Source organism: Ixodes scapularis, unplaced genomic scaffold (assembly GCF_016920785.2).
Source record: "Ixodes scapularis isolate PalLabHiFi unplaced genomic scaffold, ASM1692078v2 PGA_scaffold3__209_contigs__length_174095766, whole genome shotgun sequence".
Taxonomy (NCBI): Eukaryota; Metazoa; Arthropoda; class Arachnida; order Ixodida; family Ixodidae; genus Ixodes; species Ixodes scapularis.
This window is the reverse complement of record NW_024609868.1, coordinates 16,932,521-16,960,145: the sequence shown is the minus strand read 5'-3', so window position 1 is coordinate 16,960,145 and position 27,625 is coordinate 16,932,521. Positions and strand designations below refer to the sequence as shown.

Genomic DNA, 27,625 nt, shown 5'->3' with positions numbered 1-27,625 from the left:
AAGCGAATGCCGAATAGAACAGGATTTTATTGGCTATTCGTAATAGCCAAATATTCGTCCATCCCTACACGGAACCCTAGCTATACGGCGCACATGTTGCCTCGATCGAGGTGTGTAGGTTTGCCTCATGTGGCTATTCCCGGCCGGCGGGGTGTGCAGGTGCACCTCCAGAACTGGGTGGTGATGCACACAAGGAGGGACGGCGAGCGTACGCGGGGCTTCACCTCGATGATGTCCAAGGTGTGCCCCTCGATGGGCATCCAGGTGCAGCCGCCCATCATGCGGGAGCTGCCGAGCGACTCCACGGAGAGCTACGTGCGGGCCATCAAGGAGGTCCTCAACCAGAACGTGAGGCCCCACTCGTTGTTCCTCTGTACGGCGTGTTTTTCTAGGGTTTACAAATTTGTTTGAGAAAAGCCGCTACAGCTACACTAATGCTCTATGGAGGTCAGTTCTATGACGGGGGGGGAAACATAATATAGGAGGCTTATCGTCGCAACAAATGTGTTAACACCTTATTGATGAGATATAGAAAAATATCTTAAAACATTTATTTTTTAAGATATTAATGTTTAATAAGATCAAATAAAAGAACAGAGTTGAAATAAAAAATGGATAAACATGTTTCGAATATTTAAACTTTAGAAAGAGACGCCACCACCGTGCACCGACGAGTGTAGAGGGGTCACCGTCTAGTGTAGAGGGGTTGAAGACAAATGAGCGTAGCAATGGACGAAAGTTGAGGGCCAATTACCCGATTGTCGTCAGATGCTGCTTTGGTAACTTCAACCTATTTGTGCTTACCCTAGATTGCTGCCGAATTCCTGTAAAACTTTTCTCTTTAATTTTGCGTCGTTCTAGCGTGCGAGAAACTATGTTGGCTGCACACGCAGTTTCAAGCGCTGCACGTTTAGAACGAGGAGCAGCAGCTTGGTGGTGCCGGGATCGCGAAAGTGAAGGCTCGGTCAACGCACCTCTCGCAGCGCAATTATGAGTCTGCCTCTCCGCCGCGCAGGTCCAGGTGATAGTCCTCATCTTCCCCACGTCGCGGGACGACCGCTACAGCGCGGTGAAGCGGCTCTGCTGCGTGGACATGCCTGTGCCCTCCCAGGTCATCATTTCCAACACGATCGGCCAGCAGCAGAAGCTGCGGAGCGTCACCCAGAAGGTGGCGCTGCAGATCAACTGCAAGCTTGGTGGCGAGCTGTGGAAGGTGGAGATACCGATGCACAACGTCATGGTGATCGGCATCGACGTGTACCACGATATCACTCGTGGCCGGCAGAGCGTAATGGGCTTCGTGGCCAGCATGAACCAGAGCCTGACCCGCTGGTTCAGCAAGTGTGCCTTTCAGGAACCGGGGAAGGAGCTTGTGAACTGCATCAAGATTGCAATGCTGGAAGCGATCGTCAAGTACTATGAGGTGAACCACAAGCACCCAGACCGCATCTTCGTGTTCCGGGATGGCGTCGGGGACGGCCAGCTTAGCTACGTGAGCGACTATGAGATCGAGCAACTTGTGCAGTCGTTCGTCAACGTCAGTCCCGACTACAAGCCGTCGATAGCAGTCGTGGTGGTCCAGAAGCGGATCAACACTCGCATCTTTGCACGGCTGGTAAGCGGTTTGTCTTTTTCTAACGGAGACTGGTGCCCACAATCAACTGTGTGGTACTTGTGTACGCAGTATCAGAATAAAATTATGGCTTTTTGACACTTTAACTCCATGTTCCAGGGGATAAAAACCAGCCCTACTACGGTAAAAAAAGCATGTTTCTTTAAGTCTCGCAAAAATATTAGGCGACAAAGAAATCCGGCCATCTGCATTAAGTTCTTATCACAAATACCTTTTGTTCACGTTCCACCCATTGGAAAGCACGGTGAAAGAGCCCAAGTATGCATCTGGTCTTGCTACACCACCGTCTTCTGCACAATAAAGTCCGTCTTCTACGCTCAACGAACGTCAATAAACGCACACGCGAATGCAGCGTCTGAAGTTAGCTACAGCCGTGCCATCTTCCGAACGCCGTCTGCTACCAGCGTGACAACGCTAGCTTTGGCTCCAAGCTAGGCTGCCAAACAGATTGTACACGATCAGCCCTCGCTTCGCGTGGGGAAGGTTAATCTAATTTAGGCCTGAGCATGCGCCAAGCCTCGTTGGAACCGCCAAGGGTTTGCCAGGCGACCGCTTTCCACTTCCAGCGTCCAACTTTGGCTATACTCCATTTCACCTTACGTCCAGCCGCAGCGAATGCTACGGGCCATTGGAGCCAATCCAAGGCCTTATGAGTGTCCCGTGACCTTGGAGAGGGGGCACAGCGGCGCAGGGAAAGTGTATCACTGGCTGCGTCCACAGAGCAGGATTGGCTAGGATAGCTCGTAGCTTCCGCTGCGTCCGGATGCGAGCTGAAACGTAGTATAGCGTCTTGGCCTTCATGTTAGCCGGCGACCTTCGGAAGATGTCAGCTTCCGTTGCTGGCTTTAGACTCTGCGTTGTCGCGTTCCTCTATGTTGTAGGTGCTTTGTTGCCACAGTGACGTTGACCATAGCAGAGGGACTTCATTGTGCGAAAGGAGATTGCACGGTGGCGAGATCAGGTGCGTACCTGGGCTCTCTTGCCGTGTTTTTCAATGGGTGGAATGTGAACAAAGAGTTTGAAATAACTAATATCCTCCAACACCTAATATTTCTATGAGCTTTACACGAAAGTGGTTTTAGCCAGCACTTTGGATAAAGTTTCTTGTATTACAACATGGGGCTAAACCACTATACTTCGTTTCAGCTTCCGTCCGAGCGCAGCCAAAGCTACGTGCGGCCGGAGCCAATCACATGCCGGCAATAGGTCACGCGATCTCGCCTGCACTTTTGTATCACTCCGCTGCGCCGCCGGTCGGCCGCGCCGCCCGCGCTCGCCGAGTATTTCGTCTGCTACGGGTGTATCAACGATATCGTCTGCTACAGGTCTAAAAGGTGCCTTTTCACGTTCTGAAGCTTAGTCACAGGGGATGAAAGCACGTAGGCTGGCCGCTGGCATCTGTGTCCGAGTTTTCCACCTGTTCGGCGTAGTTTCGAGTTGTAAGTACACGTTGCAAGATCCCCGATGACCCGGCCGTCGATGTTTCCTTGTATTGTTTGGATATACCAGGGCTCGAGGTGCAGTCCTTTCCACCAGCTTCTCGGCGTTCAATGTGATCGGCAGGTAAAGGGGTTCCCTGATTTCGCCGCGTATCTGAATTGCAGTGGCCCAGACGTTTTGCTTGTTTACAACGCGTCGGTACGACGCGGCCGGAGTCTCCTGCCGAATTTGAAAGTAGACATTCATCACGACTTCTCGCGCCTGACGCCCAAAGGTGCCTTTGCGAAAGGACGTTTTGAAGCGACTCGGTGAGGAAAGCAGCGAAGCACATGATTCGGCGAATACGGGAACGAAATCACACAGAAAAACCGAGCGCTGCAGCCGTGTTGCCAGCAGATATACATGTTTTCACCAAACCACATGCATTTACGTACATTAATAGAAATATAAACTTCACAGAGATTTGATTCCTTTAGTTGCAAATCATTCTCAGCAGTACACATCTGGAGCATTGTGCAGTTTTTACGCACAAAGCAGTTATTTTAAAATAAATTACTTTTGTGAACTACTTTGTGGTGCGTAGGAATGCTCTTCTCGAAGTTGCGAACCGTCCCTCAGCCTTTGGCTGCGCTCGGACGGAAGCTGAAACGAAGTATAATCTGTCAAAATAATAATACTAGGCACCGAGTGGTCTATTGTACAACTCTTGCTTCTTGTTTTACATCAAACAGTTTATATTCCCATTTAGCCTACATTTGTCGAGTGTGTTCGTGGCCAAATACCAGATGTTGCGACTGTGAGTATAGATGCTTAGTGAATTATTTAATGTGACTACCCAGACTTTTGTTATCACTGCTATGACTATAGAAAACTTCTTTTTGTCACTGGTTTGGCAAGCAAGGAAGGCGTACATAGCTTCTATATTTATCTTGTTCTGAGGGAGTGTACCTGTCGAAAAAATCTAATGTGGCCGCAACCCTGTTGAGCCCTAAAAAAGTTGTGGAGTTGTTGCTGGTTTTCTCCACACTGTAAATGAGGTTAAACTTTCCTGCCCTTGCATTTTGACTGAGGCAACAAAATTTCATTGATTGGTAAGTTTTTAGTGATTGAAATCTTGTCAGTATTAGTTTTCCACTAACCACCAAACAAAATAATTATGAATATGCAAATGGCACATTTTCCTGATGTGAATTGAAAGCAAATAAACTAACAAACCGAAATGAATACAGATTAAATATTGAGTATGCACATAGGAAAATGTGACTGGAAGTTGCTTCCGGAAATCTGGTCCTTGGATGGGTAGAGAAAGGATGCATATGCCATGTGAATCACCGGATGCAAGGTTTTGTTCTTGGTAAGGTCTCCTAACCACGTTTTTTTAAGTTTGTCAGGGTTTTTACGTGGCAGCCTGGAAGTTTTTGCTTTTGTATATTGTATGCTGTCTTGAGTTCATTGGCTGTCGTCATCTGAGCTGTGAAATGTATTTGTCACTGCTGTTGTACAAAGTGGTCTGGTTGGTAGTATGAGTGTTGGGGGCATGACGATGGAATGTCATGTCCCTGGGCCACAGGAACTTGCACAGTATTGGGATGGTACCGCACGAGAGTGGCATATATACTAGTTGTGTCACTAATACCGTATCTACACGAATATATTGCGACCACGAATATAACGCGAGGGCAGGTTTTGAGGCCCTCGAAAAGAAAAAAAAATTTATTACTATTATAACGCGAACCGAGACCGCCTCAATTTCTCGCACTCGGGGGGCATAGCAGATGTGAAAAGTCAATGGAAATAGAAGAAATATCAGTTTTGTCTTTTGACTGCACTCATCCTCACTGCTCAGGTCGGTCCGTTTACAATCCACTTGGGGACTACCCAGATAAGCAGCAGCACGGCACCTGCTTGTCTGGTAGTTCCCTTTTCTTCTGTGTGAGCGCCTCGGCAGCCCACAATCCAAACAAGGCACAAAGTAGAAGCAAACACGAGATCACTCTGGAGCAGAAACTAAACAATTCGCAGGCAGAAAAAAGAGTGCTGAATTCGATACACTATCACACTTCTTGTTCTGGTCCCTCTGCATAAACAAATGCCTCGTGTTGCACCATTGCGTAAATGCGGTTGGTGGTCTTGGCTTGGCTTGTGTTGACTTGGCCCAACTTGGCTTGGCTCGAATTGACCAGTGTCCGCATTCCCCCATGGCGCGCGCGCGCTGAGTTTTTGCGGCTTCTGCGCATTGTACAAACACAAAAGTGATAAAAATGTGTTTTTATGTTTTCTATTCGCCCCTTCACGTGGCCCAATAGCCAATAAATTCCCTTCCACACCCCCACTTTTTCCACCGGATATTTTGCATTGAGCCGGAGGAATGGCTCTCTCCTCTGGCTTTCTCCAGACTCGCGCGCCTCGTGGCTGAACTCTATTCCGAATATAACGCGAGGTGCGTTTAGAGCACGTAATTTCGAAGGAAAACTCGCGTTATATTCGTGCAAATACGGTACTTACCTAGTTGTTATGATACATGTGTGTTGTCTGTCGTCATCCAGTTTGAAATGTATGGGCCTAGACCCAACTTGCCTGTTACTTTGTCTTATATTTAGGTTTGCCTAGATTTTTTTTACCAAAACTCAAATGTGCAAAAAGCCAATTATAAAAAAAAAACTAATTTATGATTATGCTTTTTTTATATATATACGTTAAAGAGGCTTGAATGCATAATTCCAGGGTGTCAGATAACTTGCATGACTTTCAATGTCAGACATCTCATTCTTCTACGCCAGTTTTGACAGCAAAAATTCTAGGGCTTTGCAGGGAAAGGGAAATTGCTTTTTTACGTGTGTGGCCCTTAAAATGCACATAAGAACTGCCAGGAGATTCATTTTGAATTCTTATTTTGTGTAACTGACTGCCCTAGGCATTAAAATACTATATCAAAGAATTTTCGAAAGGTAGCCTTTAGAAAATTCCTTAACCTCCAGTAAGTAACAATGGCAGGCACCAACATGATGTGAAAATTTGCCTCGTTGCCCAACAGTTCTGTCTGGCCTAACCATTTGTCTTCACTCTTTCACTTGCCAGAACGGAGGACGAGAGTTGGACAACCCGACTCCAGGAACTGTTGTGGATCACGAGGTCACAAGGCGTGACTGGTGAGGTGGAGTCCTGGAATTAAGGGACCAATGTTGCTCGGGGCTTGTTTGGTTTGTTGAGATGTGTTGCGCGAAAATGTTTAGGGACAGCTGAAGCATGCAGGCTGTCCCCGAAAACACATGCAGGGATCTTTTGGGGTTCGTAGACGACCCGGGTAATTAAGGTAGATTGCTGCTGGACAGCTACCTCCTTCATGACCATGTTTCTTTTGTTTCACGTCGGATATATTATACTCTGTTTCACGATAACTTGGTGAAATGTGGAGGCGGCAGCCACTGCGATTCAATAAGGGCGCCGGAGCAAGGCACATGATAACACTCCATGGTCAAGGTCACCGGGGCTTCGTTATCGCCACAGCAACGGAGCCCTCCACGACAAAAAGTACTTCTAGGCTGCTGCTTCTTTTAACGGTGATTAAACTCGCGAGATTCCATTTATAACGAGAAGATATGATGAATAAATAATTACAAGTTATTGAGTTTTAATTATATTTAAACCAAAAAAGTGACGCCACATCCGTATCTGCTCGATTTTTTTCCCCTTCCATCGCTGTGGCAATTGCCGGCGCTTTATACGCCGGCAATTACAGCTGTGTAATGGGACATTTCCAATTAATACATCGCACTGTGCCCTGGCATTAGCACCTATCACAGATTCGCGGCTAAATTGAGCTTATGGCCGTCTCATGAACTGTTCCTGAAGTGCTCACTATTCTGGTGGACAGATATGTTGCTGCGGTGAACGTTCATCCGAAGTTGGTTGGTCTCGGAGGAGACGACTCTTGGGCTAGCAGACTGCAGCCAATACCTCGGAGCCTCGCGTCTTTTGTTGTTGTTGTTCCGTTCACCACGCATTTGGCGTGGTGACAGGAATGCTCTCGTGATGTCTGGTCACGTGCCTCACTCCGCCGCTTTTATTGGGTGTCGGAGCCCTAGCCTCCACAGTTCGCCAAGTTATCATGAAACGGAGTACAGTTGAACATTGATTTAAAGGCGTACTCCGGCGATTTTTTCATGGTCGCTGATTTGCCTCAAAATTGGCTCAACACACCGATAGACATTGCTCTACGAGTTCCCCAAGTATTGTGTGAAAAGAAAAAATATTCGCAAAGTTGTTGAATTTTCTAATTTCGTTTTCATCGTGTTTCTCAAACCGGGAGGGAGCCCCTATTGGCAACATTGAAGTGTGACGACAGAAATGGTACAAAGTGGGCAGTAAGCCACGTTCTCAACTGATTGCAAGACGTTTGATGGTGGGAAAAGAATGTTTGGTAACTGAATCATTGAGAAGCACGCAAAAAACACTCGACATGCTCTGTTTAAGACTACATGCAAGACCTGAAAGTCTGTACCATGTGTGACGTCACACCACTGAAGAGCGCGTGAAAATTTGTATGCTGGTTTTGGAATCATCTTCATTTACAGTTTTCTCAATTGCTATTTTGAATTTCGAGAAAATAAATAGCATACCATGACGACTGAAGTCCGGGTAGTCGGAAAATGCAATTTGTTTAGGTAGCTCAAAAAAACGGCCGGAGTACTTCTTTAACGAAGTCGGTAAAATCCGCAAATTTCTTTGTTACATTGAAATGTCATTACATCAATATTTGGTGCCTAGCACGTAAAAAATTGAGATGTGTTAGGGGTGCAAACACTCGTCAGAAGCCTGCGACTTCTGCGACATTACTATGTCCGTCACACGACATTCGAACGCCCACAGTGCATGCATCGCATCTTGTTGCTCATGTGCACTGGTGTACCTTCCTGCGCGTCAATCGCGTCGAGCACTTCACGGCTGCTCAGCACCTCGCAAGAGTCTTTGGCTTCCGCCTCGCTGTCATCGTCTTCTGATTTGCCAAAGATGTCCTACACAATGGAATCATCGGTAACTTCTGTTGCGGCGACACACGATCGAGTCCCCATAGAGAAAGTCCTCCAGAGTGACACCATCCAGAACGACTCCGTCGCTGTGAAGGAACTGCCATGCTCCCGAAAGAGCCTCTTAGTCTTGCTCATCTCCTTTCAGGAGAGCTTCTTGGCTTTCACCGCACTCACTTTCTCTGGGAATGGTAGAGGAGGACGAAGCCCCTTTGTTTGGTTCCTCGCTGTCCACTTCCTCAGGGGCACTGACTGCAGGTGTTTTGAATCCAGCTTTCCTGAAGCAGTTCTTGATGACCTCCTTCGATGTGACCTTCCATGAAGCAGAGAGCGTCTCAAGGGCTTGAAAGATGTCCACTTTCGTTTCGCACTGTAAGCGAAGATCGAGCAGAAGCTTGTCGATCAGCCGCCGCCGATACGAGCATTTAACGCTGTTTATGATGCCCTGGTTGAGCGGCTGGATCAGCGACGTGCAGTTGGGTGGAAGGAACTTCAGCTCCCTGTTGCTAAGTTCCAGATCCTCAATGTGATGGGCAGAACAGTTGTCCAGCACCAGGCACACTCTGCGGTTGTCATCCTTCATCTTCTCGTCGAACATCTGGAGCCAACTGCGGAAGATGTCGCGGGTCATCCATGCCTTCAAGTTCGAAGTGTACTCGATCTCGAGCTCTTGAGCTCCTGTGAAGCATCATGGCTTCTTGCTGTTTCCAATAATAAACGCAACCGCTTGTCACTGGCGTCCATGTTCACACGCAGCAGAACTGGGATCCCTGCTCTCTTTTTCTTTGTGGCAGCGGTCTCTTTTGAGAGCCAGAATCCGGTTCGGGAGCATTTGGTAGAAGAATCCCATCCCGTCTGTGCGGTAGACGTCTGCCAGCTGATAGCGCGTCAGGATTCCTGTCATCTCTTTCTCGAGCCAAGCAGCAGCTTCAGGTGCACCGGCCGACACCGACTCGCCGCTCATTATCTTCCCGACGATCTCGTGCCGAGCCTTGAACCGATGGAGCCATCCACTGCTTGCTTTGAGGTCATTGGGGTACAACAGGCTTCCGAAGTCCTTTGCCTTCTACTTTACGACAGCACCACTCAACAAAGTCCTTCGCCTTCTACTTTACGACAGCACCACTCAATGGAGCGTCTCGTGCCCGGGTATTCATAAACCAGGAGAAGTCTGCCTTCTCCATATCTGGGTACGTGGTGGGCTTCAGCCGTTTTCGCTGGGCACTTATGCCATTCTTCAGAGCACCGAGGATACTCTTTTGCTTTTAAAATCGTCGAAAGCGAGCTCTGCACTATCTCGAATCGGGCTGCGACATCCTCCTTCTTTTCGCCAATTGAAATGGCTCGCAGGATTTTTTACTTCTCTTAAAGTGAAAGCACTTTGCGTTTACCACCATTAATGGTGACAAAGCATGTGAGAGCGGACAAAGTATGTACAGTCGGACGAGCAAAGCAAAGCAACGAAACAAGGCCTTAAGACTGACTGGAATGCCCGGGCCTGCACGGAATGCATGCAGACGCACTAAATGCACACACACGCGCAGTTTACACTTGCCTTCACTCAACACCACGCATGCCACACTCAGCAGAGAGCACCTCGCGGGTATTCTCCGCGGTGGCGCTTTCCGCGACTTCGCCTCCCGGTCAAGGAGCTCTCGGTGCTGCCCGCGCCACGCTCGGAGGTCCGTCCGCTTGAAGTAACATTAGGGAGTTTTCGTAGATTGTTTTTGTCTTCCTACAATTCTATCCACTGCCCGCTACGGTACCCGGAACTCTACAGTCAAAGCCATCGGCGCACAGGCACAGTAACGGCTTCAACGTTGCGGGGGGCTTAGCAGAGGGGGAAACACGGTCTACGAAAACTCCCTACATTCAAGCACTCGCGGTCGCGGTAAAATTGGTTTTACATTCTTCACTCCTTTTGCGAAATATTCCTTTAGGGCCTCCTTTTTTGGTATTTTACGGCGATGGCACTTCATTATATTGAAATAGCTGCAAAAATGATTTCGTTAAATGAGGCTAAAATACATTGTGTTCTATGCCCACGAAGTTATGAAAAATACGGTACTTTGTTAAATCGTGGATTTCACTACATTGAAGTTTGTTACATCGAGGTTCAGCTGTATATGTGTCACCCTCGGGCAGTAAAAATTTAAGTTGCCTTACTGATGCTGCCTGTACGAAGTATTAACATCTCCTATCCCAGAGAGAGTCTACATTTAAAGGGGTAGGGAAACGAAATTTCAGCGCTCATTTTCTGGCTTTAATGTGTTGCATGTTGCACTCTAACCCGAAAAACACCAGTCTTCCGTTGAAAAGCACAAGAAAACTAATTTTAAAGCTAAATAAACGATCTTCAATGTGCACCTGGTGGATGCATGCGGAGCCTATTTGGGAGGTAGTCTAGCAACGTTGTGGAAACTGCTACGTAGTCGTGACGTAGCAGTTTCCTTCGGAGCAGCGCCGCTCTTTGGTATTTCAACATTTTCCTTCTTAGCTTTCCTCCTCAACTCACAAGTCGCGCATTGTACCAAACGGTTCAAGAAGATGGATAGGAAGGACTCCCCTCTTTCTCGGACCCTCCTTTGTGCAACCGGACATAGCCATTCTCCCCCTAGAAGATTAGCACGTCGCTCAAAACTCGAACAAAAGTTGCTTTCCCCACCTCGTTCAGCCCTAAGCTGACAGTGTTGTGGAAGCTACGTGCTCCTTGGGCCAGCCACACGCTCGTCGCCCCACGGGCACTTCGAGCGGCTCGGTTGTAACGCGCCGACGCTATTGACACCATCACAACGCTAACAACGCCACCAAGGGCAAAGCTCATAACCACGCCTGCCTTGCTACTCCACGAACGCGGGAAATCTTTTCTTTTTGTTTTTGTTTGCGCCGGAAATCCCATAACGCATCGCGCTCTCCGTTCGCTTCTCTTCGAGCACTTGCTCGAGTGCATTGTTTGGAACGAAAAATATGGCCAACCATTCAAAATACAAACGCGCGATTATCATTTACGGTTATTATACGTCATGCTTGACTCATTTCCGAACGAAATCTGAATATTTCAATTTTTGTTTCCGTACCCCTTTAAGGGAGGGGCCAGCTCAAACCATGGAGAGCATTTGCAATTTAATGGTAGGTGCTTGCGCAGATTGGTCACTTGTGCGTTGCGTCATTTTGTGGTGAGGAAAAGGGGCGGAAAGGTGGACACGCTTGCAAACAATTGACGCGCTCTTCACCTCTTTGCAGCTCGTATTGCAGATACGACCCATACTCCATGTGATTCCGATCGAAATAGTTAAAAACACTGTCCTGTCGTAACTGCACATTTTAAATGCTGTTGGCAATACTAAGTTAGCAGTTTGAAGCTATTTTGGCTATTCTGGCCCACTCTGCTGTGCCCTCTTTGATATTTGGGAAGCAGTGTCCGAGTTACCTAAGGGCTCCGGATGTTACTAGCTGTCTGGTAAACGACTTTTCAAAAACCTGCCTTTCTTTTCTTTTTTTTTTGCAGGTGTGACTTTTTTTTAGTTTCGCAGAAGGTTCGTCAGGGCACGGTGTCGCCGACGCACTACATTGTGGTGCGCAACACCACAGAGCTGTCGCCAGACCAAATGCAGCGGCTGGCCTACAAGCTCACGCACCTCTACTACAACTGGCCTGGCACCATCCGGGTGCCGGCCCCCTGCCAGGTGGGTCCCGCTCCCGGCATGTCTATCTCACGCAAAGTAACACTTGCAGAATATAGACCTCTCGTCTGGCGTGTGCACTATGGAGCAATTGTTTGCGAGAAACTGCTAGAAAAAAAGATTGCCTGCCGCTCTCGAGAATCAAACCTGGGTTCGTTGCGAGTGAAGGGGTGCATTACCACGGTGCTACGCTTTGTTATAGGGTTTTTGGGGAACAAACATGAGTGCAAGTGACGAAAATAACACAAATGTCCAAACACAGCTAGGTGACTGGTGAGCGACTGAAAAAAAAACCGCCTGGTTTGGGTATCGAACCCGGGACCTCTCCATTACAGGTGGAGCACTCTACCAACTGAGCTAACCAGGGGTTAGACGTCGGTAGAACAGACGGTTTTTATCAGCCGCCACCAGTCTAACACCGACAGGGGTGTTAGACCCTCTTGTTCTCCTTCTCCAGGGATTATTTTCGTCATTCTTGTCCAGCTCGCTTGCACCTTTGCATTTAATTGCATTATAATTATAACCTTAAATTGCAAGCCTCACCCTTGTTGGTGTTAGACTGGTGGCGGCTGATATAACCCGTTTGCATACCTGCCAGCTCTTCCGAATTTTTTGTAAAATGTATGAATTGGGAGTAATTTTTTTGATTTTACGAACCTTGCTTCAAATCTTACGAAAAACATATATATTTTTTTTTGTCGTTTTTGTAACTTTGTTGTTGGCGGTATCTTGCACCGCCACAAGAGGACGGTAGGTACCGTCCACAGCAGCGTCGTGGTTTTTACTACCCGTCTATCCGGTGGCCACGGATCGAAAACCGATCCAGAGCTCAAAGCCTTTGTTCGTGTTTTCGGCGGTGCATGGGTGCACGTTGGTTCGACGTGCTCGCGTGCTCGGACGTTGTTGGGCCTCGTTGCTTCGGCCAGTTTCGAGGCGAGAAGTATGGCGTCTGTGTTTGTTGCACGTGTCACTGTAGCATTCTCCTGGTCACTGTGGCTTTGCGGCGCAATGCCAAACTCCAAACCTCAAAAGAGGTACTTTCAGGTGTTCCTTAAGGGGAAACACTGCTTCTTAAGCTTTTTTTTTTTTATTTATGGTCCAATCCAAATGAAATTTATGGAGCATAATCATCTTTCCATTTAGATGACAAATATGTACCTTGTTTTAAGATAGCTTGGTTAGTTTTGATAAAATTAACTATTTTATTTGAACGTTTTATGGGCGAGATTCCAAAAAATTATGAAGACAAAACTCAAAAAGGAATATATCTCTGTAAACTAGAAGGTCTACAGAATTCAATAAGGTATAAATGAAGGCTCCATGATTATTTATATCATTTTTACGGCATTTCGAAATTTTCAGTTTATAAATTAATTTTTACAATCTATATTGGAGGTGCTAACAAAAACTACTGATGCCTAGGTTGATGCAATTAGACCCCTGATTGGATACCCCACTTATACACCTACCAAAGAAAGAAAGAATTAGGAAGATTGGTTGTTTACAGGCCGAGATACAGCTTCCGCAAAATAGCAAACTGCGCAAAAAGTTAATTTCGAGAAAACAGCAAAAAACGTTCACTGACAGATTTTTACTGCTACCCGCGGCGAACTCCGCTTGGATGCGACATCCCCGCAGATCTTGCAACATACCTTGAGTTCTACTGCAAGTCCATACTCGTGATCGCATTTTATGGGTTCGACATCGCCGCAACTTTGAGAGTTGAAGAAGCGAGTTCACGACGTCGAGGCTTATGACAATTAAACTCTCTGTACTCTCAGAGCTTCTTGATCGGCGCCCGAGACGCCGGCCATTAGGGCAGCTTTCCGCGTCGTAGCGGACGTCGACGAAAGTTCTTCGAGTTTTTCCTCGGCTTTTTTTCTTTCTCGTCGATCTCGGAAGCGCTGAGCATCACCGTGTCGAGCCGCACTCGCTCGCTTGAAGTCAGGATGTCGACGGCGCCGTTGATGCGACATCTTCGTGTTCGGGCTCCCGCACCTCGTCGTCGACGTTCGGGCTCGCAGGAAGTTGAACTGCGCCGTGGATTAGCTTCCTTGGGCCCTTTTTCGTTTTTTTCTGAACTTGTGGGCTGTGCGAAACTTTCTCCATGGAGTTGTTGTGATCGGCATGGTCAGAGACGCGCACGAGAATCAAACAAGATGGCGGATTGGAAACAACGAGCAGACGCTTCGTAACCCTAACGGCCAATGAGAAAGCACCATTTGCACACGTGATCCGAAACAGCAAACCGCGTGGCAAAATTTAGTTTTTTATTTGTGCTTCGTTCTCGGCGGCCAATCGCCGTCTAGCATCGTGAATGGTGGGAGAAGAAAGAGCGGGAGCGGAGCTTTCAAATGAGACCAAGATGCCCCCCTTCTATCGCGTTGTTCTCGAGCTACCGGCGGTCAAATTGTACCTTTTTTTTTGCTTTTTTCGGAGGAAGCATTTCTGTTTAGATACTTCAAATCAATACCCCAAGATAAATAGAGCGTATTTTGCGATAATACTTTGAGAAAAGATGCGAAAATAACTGTAGATATTAAAAAACATAATTTCAAAAATGTGATTTTTTTTTTTTCATTTTTTTGTTTCAAGGAGCCGTGTTTCCCCTTGGGGGGACATGGCCTTGGAATTCCAAATTTTCAGAAATAATGTTTTTTTCAAAAAGTATATTTTTATGGTTATTAACTTGCAAAGAATTGTTTCAGAAAATTTCATTTTTATACATGCAAGATTTATCTCACAATAAATTATTTTCGACATATCAGCAGCCCTTTGAGTCAGCAGGGAGCAAGTTTTGTGTTTTTTATTTAGCGCTGCTTCATACTCGTTTAACCTAGCCAGAACATCTCACCCTCATTGGAAGCGCCATTTACTCTAGATTTAGCCCGTAGAGACTTTCAAAGTTTACAAGTATCAATGCCAGCCTTTACATCCAAACTGAAGAAATCCTGAAAATTTAATATGAGCAATCTTATTGGTTGAGACCCGAAAGAGGGTTTACGATTGGTCGTGCCCAGTGATGTGATATTGTGTCATCTTCAGTGACACCCTTTCACAGTATCTTCCACTTCAGATCATATTCCTGCTTTGCTGCTCCTCCTTAGTATGATTTGCCTCTTTGTTCTTGCCAGTTTATCTGTCAAGGAATGCCTGCTACAAAAGTTAGCTTGCCTACAAACGACACAAACTGGTAGCTATTGCCAGGGGAACAACTAAGTCTCAAAGAGGAAGGTGCTAACAATGTCCCGGGTGAATTTCGCCTACCTCGGGCTCATAGAAAGGAAAGAAACCTAAAGTTTAAACTTCAAGTGTATTTTTCTCAGTTCCACTTTTCGGCAGGAAATGTGGTATGAGGAAATGTATCATTTGACATTTTGAAAGTGTAAAGATTTCATTCAGTGGTGTCCTGGACTGAAATTTCCTGAGGAACAAGTTAAGGTACTGATATTCTGAAAAAGCCAACTTCTTCAAGACAAAAACTGAATATTTTAAAACACGGAAATTTGTTTAAATCTTTTGCACTTTTTGGGTGTTATTGTTTTCCTTTAGAATTGCATTTTCTACAATTAATTTTTACCTTAACTTGCACTATGGGTATTCTACTTCACATTAAAACAAATGTTTTGTGGATTGCAATTATTATAATATTTAAATACATTTCCTCCTTAAGTAACTTTTTTCTGGAGCTTTTTAAGCACTGTGTGTAGTAGAATTGGTCTACAAGACTGAAACTTTAGATGTCATCAATCCTAATGGGGTTCAATTCACCCTGTAAGTTTGAATCAATTTAAGGGAACGGTTCAAAAGTTGACCCTCCCAGGCCATATCCCCCCTTAAGTCCTACACGTCGAAATTTCCGTGCTTCGTGCCGCCCAAAATGCGAGAGAAGTTTGGATTCTGTAGCACGTGCACGTGTGATGTAAGCGTTTTGCACGCTGGCCAGGCTGACATTAAGCTGCACATCGCTTTGCGGAACTTTTACGAATTTGAAAGTCCACAGGTTGGCAGGTATGCGTTTGCTCTACTGACGTCTAACCCCTGGTTAGCTCAGTTGGTAGAGCGCTCCACCTGTAATGGAGAGGTCCCGGGTTCTATACCCGGACCAGGCAGATTTTTTTCGGTCGCTCACCAGTCACCTAGCTGTGTTTGGAGATTTGTGTTTGTCCTTTGTCCCTCTTCTCCTTCTCCAGGGATTATTTTCGTCATTCTTGTCCAGCTCACTTACACCTTTGCATTTAATTGCATTATAATAGAGTATGAGTTGTGTAGTGCCTACTAGATGGCCACTGTTGCTGTGACGTCAGGGTAGAAAGTTATTTGTAATTCTTAATTAATTCCAATCTTAATTGTAGTTGTTGAAATTAAGAGCTTTGGCTAGGCGGCGCCAGAGCCGTGTATAGAGAGAGTGGTCATTGGTGGGTGGAGCTGGCGGAAACCAGGGTGAAGCAGCGAAAGCGGCGGCGCCATTGAATCAATTTCGGCCAATATGTCCTTAATTTTTGCCCTATTCTTACCAGTTAATGACCAAACTCCCTACATATACGGCTCTGAATGGTGCAAGCCGCCGCCAGATTTAAAAGGGTTCAGCCATATCCATTCTGTCCAATACTACCTAAAAGAAAGGCATCATTAGTGTATTCCTGAGCAGTTCCAAACAGCAAGTGCGCTGAAACTCGACAAGAGTACAGCGCAAAGTGGCAGACGCGGCTGTCTTGGTGTGGCCATCCACGTGCTAGCATCGCGCTTGTTGTGAGATGCTGAAAGACTCACTGGCAGCGACGCAGACGCGTCTAGCCATTTTTTGCAGAGAAGACTGTGAGGTGCATGCCTGTGAGAAAAAGCCAATTGAACCCACATGCTGTGGATTAACACGGGACTGCTTGTTTTTTAGGCTTAACTACTTGCACAATGTCACTGTCCCAGAACAAACCACAGATCACGGCGGGTTTCTGGTCGTTAATATAGTCTGTGAACAAAATATCTCTTAGGGCTGGGTAATACCTCAAACCAAGCTTTGTTGACTGTACGTATCGCACGGCAGCGATCGCTTTAGAAATTTCCATGTGAACGGTGTTATGATGCGCGTGCCTGCAGCCATGCTGGCTTGACTTGGGATTGCCGCTTAATTGGCTTGCCCCCTTGCGGTTGGTCGTGCGCCATGCTCGTTCCCTCCCTCTTTTTGCCGATTTTAATAGGAGATAAAAGCGATGAAGTGTGCATGGGTATGATTTAAGCTTTATCAGCATTATCTTTTACGCTGATCAAGCTTTAAGGCCCGTTCACACTCTTGCGACTGAGTACGACTGAGAGCGACTTCTTAGGACCAGATGCGAGGCAGCGGAGCTGGTCCTAAGAGATTGCAAGAGGCTTAAAAACTGGTCTGGTCTCTCTCGGTCGTACTCGGTTGCAAGAGTGTGAACGGGCCTTTAGGCTTTTTCATGCTCCCAGAGTTGCCGGACTTCTTGAGCACATAAAAAGAATCTTTCAAATTAACTAGGTTTAGATGCCAAACTTCAAATTATCGTGCATTTTTTCACATTGTATGTGTGATTGTCGGGACGGCACACCTGCTTTGAATTACTGAGAATTAGTGTAGCAGGAAAGTCGGTGCATTTAATAAAAAAAAAAAAAAAGGCAACTGATTAGTGCTCAGTAATTTAACCGAGCATTTATTTGAATTTCTGTCGTGAACATGCTTCATGCAACGAAGTCTGCTAAAATGGTATGTTTTGTTCCAGTATGCCCACAAGCTGGCCAACCTGGTGGGCGACAGCATACATAAAGAGCCCAGTCCTTTGCTTTCTGATCGGCTCTTTTATTTATAATTGTTTGCTTGTTCACTGCCTCTTGTTTTTACGCATCCAGTGTTGCTTAAAGTTTCCTTTTTTTTTATGTCTGGTCTCCTGTTTTTCTATATGAAGAACATTGTTCTTTTGCCAAAGCTGGCACTTTTTTTGTTTATGCTTACGTTTTATTCATGTCATGCTCTTGAAAGTGCAGTACAAAGGTTTTGAGCTAAAACCAATGTAAAATGCTGTGTTTTCTTTTCTTCTCTTAAGCATTGAACATCTTTTCGTTTTTTTACCTGATAATTGGCATTGTAAGGTCATGAAAGTGCAAATAAATTCCACCCTTTCAGAGTTAATTAGATGTCGGGATCACTCCTTGTTTGATTTGCTGAAACATCAGATTAATACAAACATGCTGGGAGTCGCGATCAGTCCTGGAAGATGGCTCATCCTTGCTGGTTGTAATGTCTGACGGAGGGGAGCAAAGAAGGTAGTGGAGAGGGGGAAACTGTTAGCCTGTAATCTGTGATCCTAAAGAAAAGAATGCAAGGGGGACAGAAAACGGGAGAAAGGCACGAGGTTAGACGTTCGTTTCACCACAATCCATTGAAATTTTTCATAATTGTCTAAAAATGTGTGATTTCACTGCATTTGGGCAATAAAGCTAGATCCTTTTCACAAATATTACTGCACAAGTTAAAAGACAAAAAATAATTGAATTCAATTTTTTTTGCAGTTTGAGCAGTTTATTTCTGCACATCTTCCAGTGTCGTACTGTTTTCATCAAGTCATATTTCGGGCTGAAAAACACTTTTTCCGATAGCAAGTACCGGGTGACCACGTCCCCTTGTGGGATATGCTTCCTGTTTATCAATAAATTTTCCAACAAAAAAAATTCACCGGATCTAACAGCATGTCTGGAATGAGTTACATCTTAAAAAATCTCTGGCAACTACTCCATAGTTCTTTTTTAACCAAGACAATCCCGACACGTTTTGCACGTTTTATTTTTTTCCATGTGTGTACAGTCTGCACGGAATGAAACCAGAAGGGCGGAATGCATAGCCATCGACACCGGCTGCTCCACCAGGAGGGCCCCTGAGAACTAATGAAAATGCACGGGGGTGCGAGGGTGCGGATCCTCCCAAGATGTGCTCGACCCTCGTGCAGCGCGTCTAGGACTTCCGCGTTTCGCCGGTGGTGCGCTGTAAGTGCCCGGTCGACACCTGCGGCTTGTGCGCTGCGCGAGAAGGTCGATGCTGAAAGCAACAGCAAGCTGCTTGCGCACGCGCCAGCAGAGCATGCCCATGGTGTCTTCTCCTGACATGCGCAGTTTTTATCAGTTGTTATATGTATCATATTTTTATATTTAGCAGTACTCGTAGCAAAACAGCGCTTTGCTATAGGCCCTGCTCAGACAGGGTGACAAATTTATTACGCTTCAGAATTGACACGCCTGGCATATTGGTGGTTACTAAAGAGGGCGGCAGCGAGCAAGTCCTTGCTTTTTATAAGAATCGACTGATAACCTTGCTCGAAAACATGCACATTGCTTATAAAAACCGAGGCATACGCGTCAGTCTGTTGCAGCGTTTTCTTTTTTTTTTTTTCATAAATAGTATGGTTGTGCCAATAAATTTATTTTGCATCTATGATGTTTCACTATTTCTCAGAAATCGCGTGTGCCACATTGTTTACCGGAGCCTTTGCATGGTTTTGGTGACACGTCATCAAGCACTACAGGTCTTCTGTGCTTGAAATGTTGCAACTTTCATTTCACCCTTACCATGTACGCATCAATAATTAATGACAGCGCTGAAGAGATATCGTTGGGCATCCGATACGCAAAGCGATAATTAATGGGTGCGCTGGACAGATCGGACCAGAATCTGCACAGAATGACGTATTGTTCAAGGGAATGTTTGCTGAGTGCGCGAGTTGGTAGACAGACCTGCATTATGGCATTCACAGCAAGGCATACGAGCCTGAAGAACGAGAAATTAATGAACGAGCTCTGGGAGTGGACGTATGGATGTGCTCGTATTTTGTTTACTAAATATTTGTAGTAGCAACCTTCAGTTGGGTGTCAGCAATTGTTATGTGTCCCAACTTGTTCTGTCTTTTATGTCGTGCTGTTTTGCTATTAGTACTGCTAATTATAAAATTACGATACGTATAACAATGAAAACTGCATGCCAGGAGGAGAAGATACCATGGGCGTGCTATGCTGGTGCGCGCGCAGGCAGCCTGCTGCTGCTTCTAGCATCGACCTTCTCGCGCCGTGTGCAAGCCGCAGTGTCGACCGGGCGACAGTGCGGCATCACAAAAGCACTCCGAGTGACCACCGGTGAAATGCTGAAGTCCAAGACGCACCGTGCGAGGGTCGAGCACATCTTAGTAGGACTCGCACCCCGGCGCATTATCATTAGTTCTCCAGCCCTCAGGTGGAGCAGCCTGTGTCGATGGCCACGCGTTCTGGCGTTCAGGTTTCATTCCGTGCTGACTGTACTTTCAAACGTCTGCATTTGTGAACGACAAAATGGCGTCGTTGGATGCTGTTCTTTCATTCAATCGTGATAGGCTGATAGCCTTGCACGAGCGAATCTTTTGAAGTCCTGTGGATTGAACCCTGGGTGGAACACCATCAAGTGGCTGAGAGAGCCTGACCACAGTCGTATATACTTTGCGGACTGCGCAACACGACAGATCACAAAAGAGGCCCGGCAAGCAAGGCGTCAAGCCGAAAAGCAAAGACATACTACCAAGCTGGCGGCTATTGAAGAAATGACACCAAAGTTGTGCCAATAACAATTTGTTATTCACCTGTTTTTTTGTTTTTTTTTTTTACTGACCAGAGTGTCGAACCGAAAGTTTTATCTCTTCGGGTTCGAGGCTTTTGGTTCTGTTCTGGCTCAGTTCCGGGGAGCAAAAATAGCTGTTCAAACCGGTTTGAACTGCTAAATTGGGAATATATTTTTTGTGTTCTGACAATAGGCACTATTTATGCCGTGAAACAACTATATAGTTTTTTTTTCTATCATCCATAGAATTCACTTTTATTTTCAGCTACCAAAAATGTGAAAACCCGTTATTTAAATTCAACGCAAACATTAAACAAAACAAAAAAACGTACATAAACATAGAAAATTACTTATAGAATTCAACATCCCTTTGTTTGCCAGAATCATATTTTGCCCGAATCAATATATTTAAGCGACAGTAAAGGGTTGAGCTTGTTTGTAGATACAGCTTCAACTTTGAAACTGTGCTGCCATCTCCTGTCCTTTCCTCCTGTTTAAGTACTGTTCTAAAGTTCAAGCTGATATACTTAGAAGTATTAAAATGTTGATGCGGAGTGTGGTAGGTCGCCTAAAGTATCAAAATGTCGATGCGAAGTGTGGTAGGTCCCCTAAAATACCAATAATTGGTACAGCTTTGCGTTGCAGTATTAAAAGCTAAATCGCAGGTTTGCCCTTGAACTAAGGAAATAACTGCAGTGTGTGAAATCATTCAATGGGCACCTTGTCGCTATATATATCATGAACTATGGTTTACGAAATATGTTTTACAATATATATATATATTTATGTTGACACACCTGAGCGGCAATTGCAATGTTTGTTTTTCTGACCAAACATTATTTGCACTTAGTACCATGATGCAGGCGACAAATCATGCATAAAGGAATGATAAAAATTGTTCACTTTAATTTACAAGCACCTTTGTACTCGGATCGAGTCTGGCCTAAGATAGCGCTTGCCCATAGCCGCCTCTGTACGGAAGAGCCTGGCACGTCGCTAAAAAAAGTGGCCGCCGAGAGTAGGAGAGGAGGGGCGGGGAATCGGGAGCGGAGGAACCTTCTTTGCTAGCGCCACACAAGAGCAAGCGGACAAACGCAGAAACAGTTTTTTTTTTTTTTTGTTTTTTTTTTTTCGGAATTGCGGAGAGGAGAAACTCGACGTCAACCCTTTCCCTTCGCCGTCTCTGCGCCGCAGCCGTTTCTGGGTGATTTCAGATAAGATCGAACAGGGGGTGGCTGGTCGACCTTTTTAATTTGCTTCATAATTTTATATGTTGTTTCCCGATGTCCAAAATGAACAAAATCAGAATTATTTTCACCCAGAAAAAAAATTGTCGAACGCAAAAAATTGTACATCACGTAGAGGTGGAAAGTCGCATTTGCTTGCATAGCCGGAGGGGGCAACTTTGGTGATTAATAACTAAAGTTATACTTCTTAGGTGAGTTTCATAATATTTTAGTGTAATCTGTATGTACTTAGCAATGCGAAAAAAAATAGTTTTATTGTTTAGTATGTTTAAAAGAATTAATAAAAAACATCAATTTCGGCTCCTTGACCGTTTTTCCCCCAACTTTGCAGGCCTGTATCTTAGGAAATAATTGAGTCACAAACGTCATATTTTCATTTAATACGCTACTCTTAAATGGAAGTACATTCACTAAAATTCAAATTTATTTAGGTGCGGGTTGGGGAGATTTTGGCAAGCAAACACGAGACGAGCACCAAAATAAAAAAAAAAAGTTAAGGGCGATTTAAAAAAAAAATTCGTTCTCGATTTTTTTTTAAACTCTGACCGGTCAGTCTACTCTATTTGGGGGTTAATATCCATTAAAAACATGTTGCATTATATTGATGGTGTAATAGATACAGCACCTCTACCGAGCCCCTTCTGCGAAGCTCGGCACGGTGTACCCCTGTGGTGCGACGCAGTTATTGCGACTTCTTACTTCAAGAGAAAAGTAATTTTTTTATTCATTCGAGTATAGCCAGTAATAGTTTGTCACATCTTTGTCACGTTATAATAAATTGAACATTAAATATAATAAATTGCACATAATATACAACAGATTCCTGCCTTCATAGGTTTCAAAATGAACAGATTTTGGCGCAAACATTTTCTGACGGTGTGCACCTAGAGTTTCTTCCAAGGGGATCCGACAGTCCGTGCCACTTGCAAGTCGCAGGTCGAAGCTTCTGATGTTTTGCATAGCCACACATTCCACGACTGAATACCAGGAAAGGCGCGCACTCCCACCCACTCTTCATTTTTGCGCTGACGGAATTCAGCAACCTCGTCTTTGTCCAATAGTGTGAAATTCACTCCTTTTAGTTTTTGGGAAAGACTGTTCACCATGCATTTTGCAGACTGTATGGCCTTTCCTGGGAGCTGTCTCAAGTTGTGAAGCGTTGCTTGGTGTTTGACGAGTCCTCCAACTCCGTCACACGCGTTTTTTTCCGTGCCCAGTGGCTGAGAATAGCCATTGTGCTTTGGGAAAAACATTTTTTTGGAATTCATGAAGTTGGAAGCGATTCTTGAAGTGACTGGCGGCACCGTCACTTACATAAGTCAAATGGGAGTACACAGCAAGGTTGTCATCGACCCACTCTCTCACTTTTTGTACAGCCAGACAGGCATGAGCGGAGTCATGGTGCAAGTCGTCACTGATGACGGCAAAACTGTATGTCGACTTTCTAGTAGTCACCACACACGTGAATATTGAGACCTGTTTTTTTTTCCAATGGTACGCTTGAATCTCGTCAGGAAGGATAACAGTCCAGTTTTCAGCGAAGTCGAAGTGGAAGACAATGCTACCACGCTGCGCGCACTGCTTTGCTTCATAGATGGCTTTGCCTTGCGTCTGTCTGATATGGTTGTGAATGATCCACCTTGAGACAGACACACGAAGCTCCTCCAGAAAAGTGACCGGATCTAAAGTCTTTTTCACGAGCTCGCCTGACTCCCATGCTGCCAAAACTATCTCTTCATCCTCGGAAATGTTGAGTTTTTCGAGTGTGAGAGACTGGCCTTTGGGACAATGGTCACATTCGCCTAAAAGGCACTGGCGCGATGGCGGGTTGCAAATGAATGCAGAGTTCAATTCCGCTGCGTCAAGTTGTGAGCCAGAAGCGTTTTGTAGACAGGCGACACAGAGGTTGTAGTTCGTGCAGTACACACAAACGCACGCTTCTTGCTGGGGATTGCATTTAACCCATCGGGGTCGCAGGGAGTAAAACTTCGTCAATCCGATGCCGGAGTCGGGATGGTCACTTTTATATTGAGGAGTTTCAGCGAATATAGGGGGCGCTCCGATAGATCCAACATGGCGGACAAGAGGGGGATAGATTTGCGACGCCCGTAGACCGGTAGCGTATAAATAGAACAAAGCGTGTCGTTCTCTGTTTGTTGCCGTGTGCGAGACGATCATCATTTCAACCAAGACCTACCGTGATGCTACAGATAAAGTGTTCAAGCCAGTCGAAGGCAAGAAATCTTGCCATAGTCAAGATATATGTGCAAGTGTTCGACGTGAGCTCTCACGCTGGTGCAGCTGTCATCAAGTTGAACCGAATGTACGCGGGTCCAAAGAAAGGTACATGTCAACAATGTTCGCGCGTTCAAACTATGACGCGTACTTTATCTCAAACTAAACTTATCGGTCTGCGGCTACGAACATTTTTGTTGACGTGGCTTAGATGATGTAACCATTCAGGCCTCGCATTAGAAGGTGTTGCGAACTTTTCGGTTGTTCTAGTTAATTGTGCTAAAAAGCGGTTGGATGGAAAGTATGACAACTACAGCATACAAGGGACGATTGAGGTCTTTATCCTGCGTTCTATGTATCGAAACATCGGTATCCTTGGTGTTATATTGCGATCAGCTGGTCGCCGATCGTCCTGTTTTTACGCATAATGTAAACAAGCCCCGGAAGCGCCAATCTCATTTCCATGTGCTTGTGCACCCCTACAAGCCTCATTTCGGCTCTTGTGGAAAACTTTATTGTAATAGCAATAGTCTCATCGGTCATTCGAGTTGTATGTGCCACGGTGATATCTGCTGTGTGTGATCTGCTGACAAACAAGTCTATTAAATGCGAGGAGGAGAACGAAGGTAAAGCTTTTTTAACTGTTTTCTTTTTACAGAACAGGGCAAAGCTTCTAAAACAAGAGCAACCTTAGCTGATATTTGAGTGTGCTCAAGAAGGAATTGCAAAAGGTGCTTATGCCAAGTGGTAGATGTATGCAGTTGATTTTCTGTTTGCTTCTGCATTGTAAATTGGAAGATATGTATCAGCAGAAGACATGTGTCCTTTTCAAAATGTCTTTTATTAGAGCAAATAGGTTTTCATACACAACCGAAGAGTTCGAAACACCATTTAATTTGAGGCCTGAATGGTTACATGATCTAAGCAACGTCAACGAAAATGTTTGTAGCCACAGACCGATAAATTTAGGTTTAGATAAGTATGCGTCATAGTTTCAGCCTCAAACACTCAACATTGTTATGTACCTTTCTTGATGACAACTGCACCAACGTGAGAGAGCCCACGTCGTCGAACACTTGCACACATATCTTGACTATGGTATGGCAAGATTTCTTGCTTGAAGTGAAGATCATCTCGCTACGACTAGCTACGACCACCCACCGCAGCGATGCAGGCACCGAAGGGGCGCAACGCAGTCAGTCGCCGTCACCGGACGCTGCTCGTTTGGCATTCACGGCTTTCCGCCCAGGTGCTTCGTTTGTACTTGGCACCGAGTGTTATTTTCTGTGCTTGCGTGTGTGCCGAGTGCCTAGATATGGGCCTCAAGAGCAGTTCTTCAGGCTCAATAGCGTTCGCCGAAGAACTTCTGAAGAAAATGCCACCCAGGAAAAAAAGCACAAAGACGCAACGCACCAGCTTGGCGGACTATGCACTGGGCGCGGAAATCGGGCCCTGCGAATTATACACCAAATGCAAACTATCTAAACAAAACAAAAACATTTTTAGGCTCAAATTGGCTTCTGCGGACTATACGCCTGGACACTGGTGCCCGTTATTATGCATTGTATATTCACTGCTGTTTGTTGTGGCTTGAGAGTGCCTTCCTGTAATGATGCAGAGGGGTCCACTGAACCTTGAAATAGATATTTAAGCACATCTAGATGCAACGTCCCTTTAATTTGCCAACAGCACGCCAATGGTCACGATCAAAACTCACCGAGTCAATGGGCAGTTTTCCACAATATTTATTGCCATGTAATCACCAATTTGGTCCATTAAAAGTCTTGAGCCTGTAGCACATCCATTCTGGATCTGCAAAGCTTATGCTGTAGACGTGCGTCATCACATGAGCATGTTTCTTATCAATCTTAAACGTAAAACGCTAGTTATGCAACGACATTCCCATATCACATTTTTAGCAAATTGAATGGTCCCACCTGTCATACTGTTAGCTTTGGAAGTAAACCAATTCACAATACCACCAGTAGAATACATCGTGCCAAGCATTAGTGCCGCATGTGGCACAAAAAATGTCCCAACTAGGGAAGCAAACTTCATCGATCGTTTTGATTAAAGCACTCAAGTACGGGCGAAATCATCAATCAAAGAAGGTCACTCGAAAGGGAAGTTTGCTCGCTGTACGAATATGACTTTTTATTGGGCGTTCCGCAATGTAGGCCGAAGACATTCACTCCGTGATTGGTACAGAAGCATTTTCAATCGGTCGTGCGAGCGCAAAAACAAAGGTGGATTAGAAACGCGATAGATTCGCCTTTGCACGGAGTACTTACACTCAAAATCGTGTCAACATAACGCGACTATGGCCCACCTTGCTAGCAGCAATCTTAAAATTTATCCGTGTAGTCGTCGCACCCGTGCACCAACCGAAAGCGTTGCTGCAAGCCCCTCCGCCGTCAACTTTGAGTCGCTGTCGAGCCTGAAGAACTCTGCTCTATGAGGTCCACATCCAGCCACTGAGCACATACAGAAGCACAGGGAATAATACTCGGTTCCAAGTGTAAGCGAAGAACCCGGGACGGAAAGTCCTGAATGCCAAACGACCTGCGTCGGGCGACGGCGATTGACTGCGTAGTACACAGGTTGCGCTCCTTCGACGCCTGCATCGCTGCGGCGGGTGGTCGTAGCTCGTCGTAGCAGTTCGTGTCATCTCTGTTGCCCGTACCGGAACACTAGAGCCGCGTAATATTCTTGCTGCCGAAGTTTATAAGCCTACGTTCGCGGCCAACGCATTTACACAAAGCCAACGCCCAGCGAACCTATCCCCCTCGTTCTCTTTCGGCGACCGGCCGCCAGGGCGGTGACACCGTCGCTGAAACTCCTCAATACACGAAACGCTTCTCTGATTGACCGTGTCATAAAACGTTTCGGCTTGAGCGTTTTCTGGCCATCGAGCACAACGGAAATGACGTCTTTCTGATTGGGACTCTGCCTAGAACACTCTAACTCGTCTTTCATGTAGTACTCAACCGCTGCAGATATGTTTTCAGGGCTCACCTTACACCTTGTATTAGCCCCGAGAGCGAACACAAGCGTCGCTGCGGTCGCCGCGCTCTGATTGGGTGAGGCGTACCGTGACGTCAGGGCGAGTACCCCGCTCCGCGATCTCGCATCGGCTCGCTTCCCAGCACCGGTTTCTTGGTTTGGCGATGTGCGCCGCAAGCTCTTCGAGGAGCTGGACATCGTTTTCCCCGGTGTACAAGACGTTAAGTTAGGCCGATATTGACGTGCTCCCGTACATTTTATAAGCCTGCTCGTCCCTTTTACCTTTAAAATTGGGTTACAAATCCCGAAAGCAATCGACGGAGGCAATTTTGCGAGGGATCGGTGAAGCGGTGCCGCAAGTGTTTCAGACGCTGGAATTCTGTTCCTTGCACGTTCATCATTTAGGACGATATCACATCCCGCTTTCAAGGCATTTGAAGTGGCATTTATATAATGGGCCTTTGGGTGGTCGGCAAATGAGCTCGCGACTCCGACTTTGCGCTGCCACTCTGCATGCGCTGGTTCGCAGATGTTTCAAAGGCCCTGTGTCTGATTATCTTTGAAGTGCTCATGGAACAGGGTTGTCTTACATAAATGTAGCTTCTTCGTGAATTAATTATATAGTTTATACATGTATGCAGGCATATTTCTTAAAAGATTCCCAATTACTGGAAATTAGTTTGTATGGTAGCAGCAAAGACGGCCGAATTGCCTCCAGTTGCTTGTATGCTATGTATTGAACTGCCCAAAAAATGCACAGCAAT

General features: G+C 45.7%; 1 protein-coding gene across 1 annotated transcript in view; it reads left to right on the top strand.

Moving 5' to 3' along the window:
• LOC115324963 (piwi-like protein 1) overlaps positions 1-17,931 on the top strand; it is a 48,429-nt gene extending 30,498 nt beyond the window's left edge. Inside the window, exons 14-18 of the mRNA XM_040222929.3 lie at positions 160-348; positions 1,016-1,615; positions 6,152-6,222; positions 11,609-11,786; positions 17,525-17,931. Coding sequence (XP_040078863.2) covers positions 160-348; positions 1,016-1,615; positions 6,152-6,222; positions 11,609-11,786; positions 17,525-17,611 — 1,125 coding nt within the window. The 3' untranslated portion in view covers positions 17,612-17,931. The remainder of the gene's footprint in view (positions 1-159; positions 349-1,015; positions 1,616-6,151; positions 6,223-11,608; positions 11,787-17,524) is intronic.
• Positions 17,932-27,625: the final 9,694 nt, after the last annotated feature.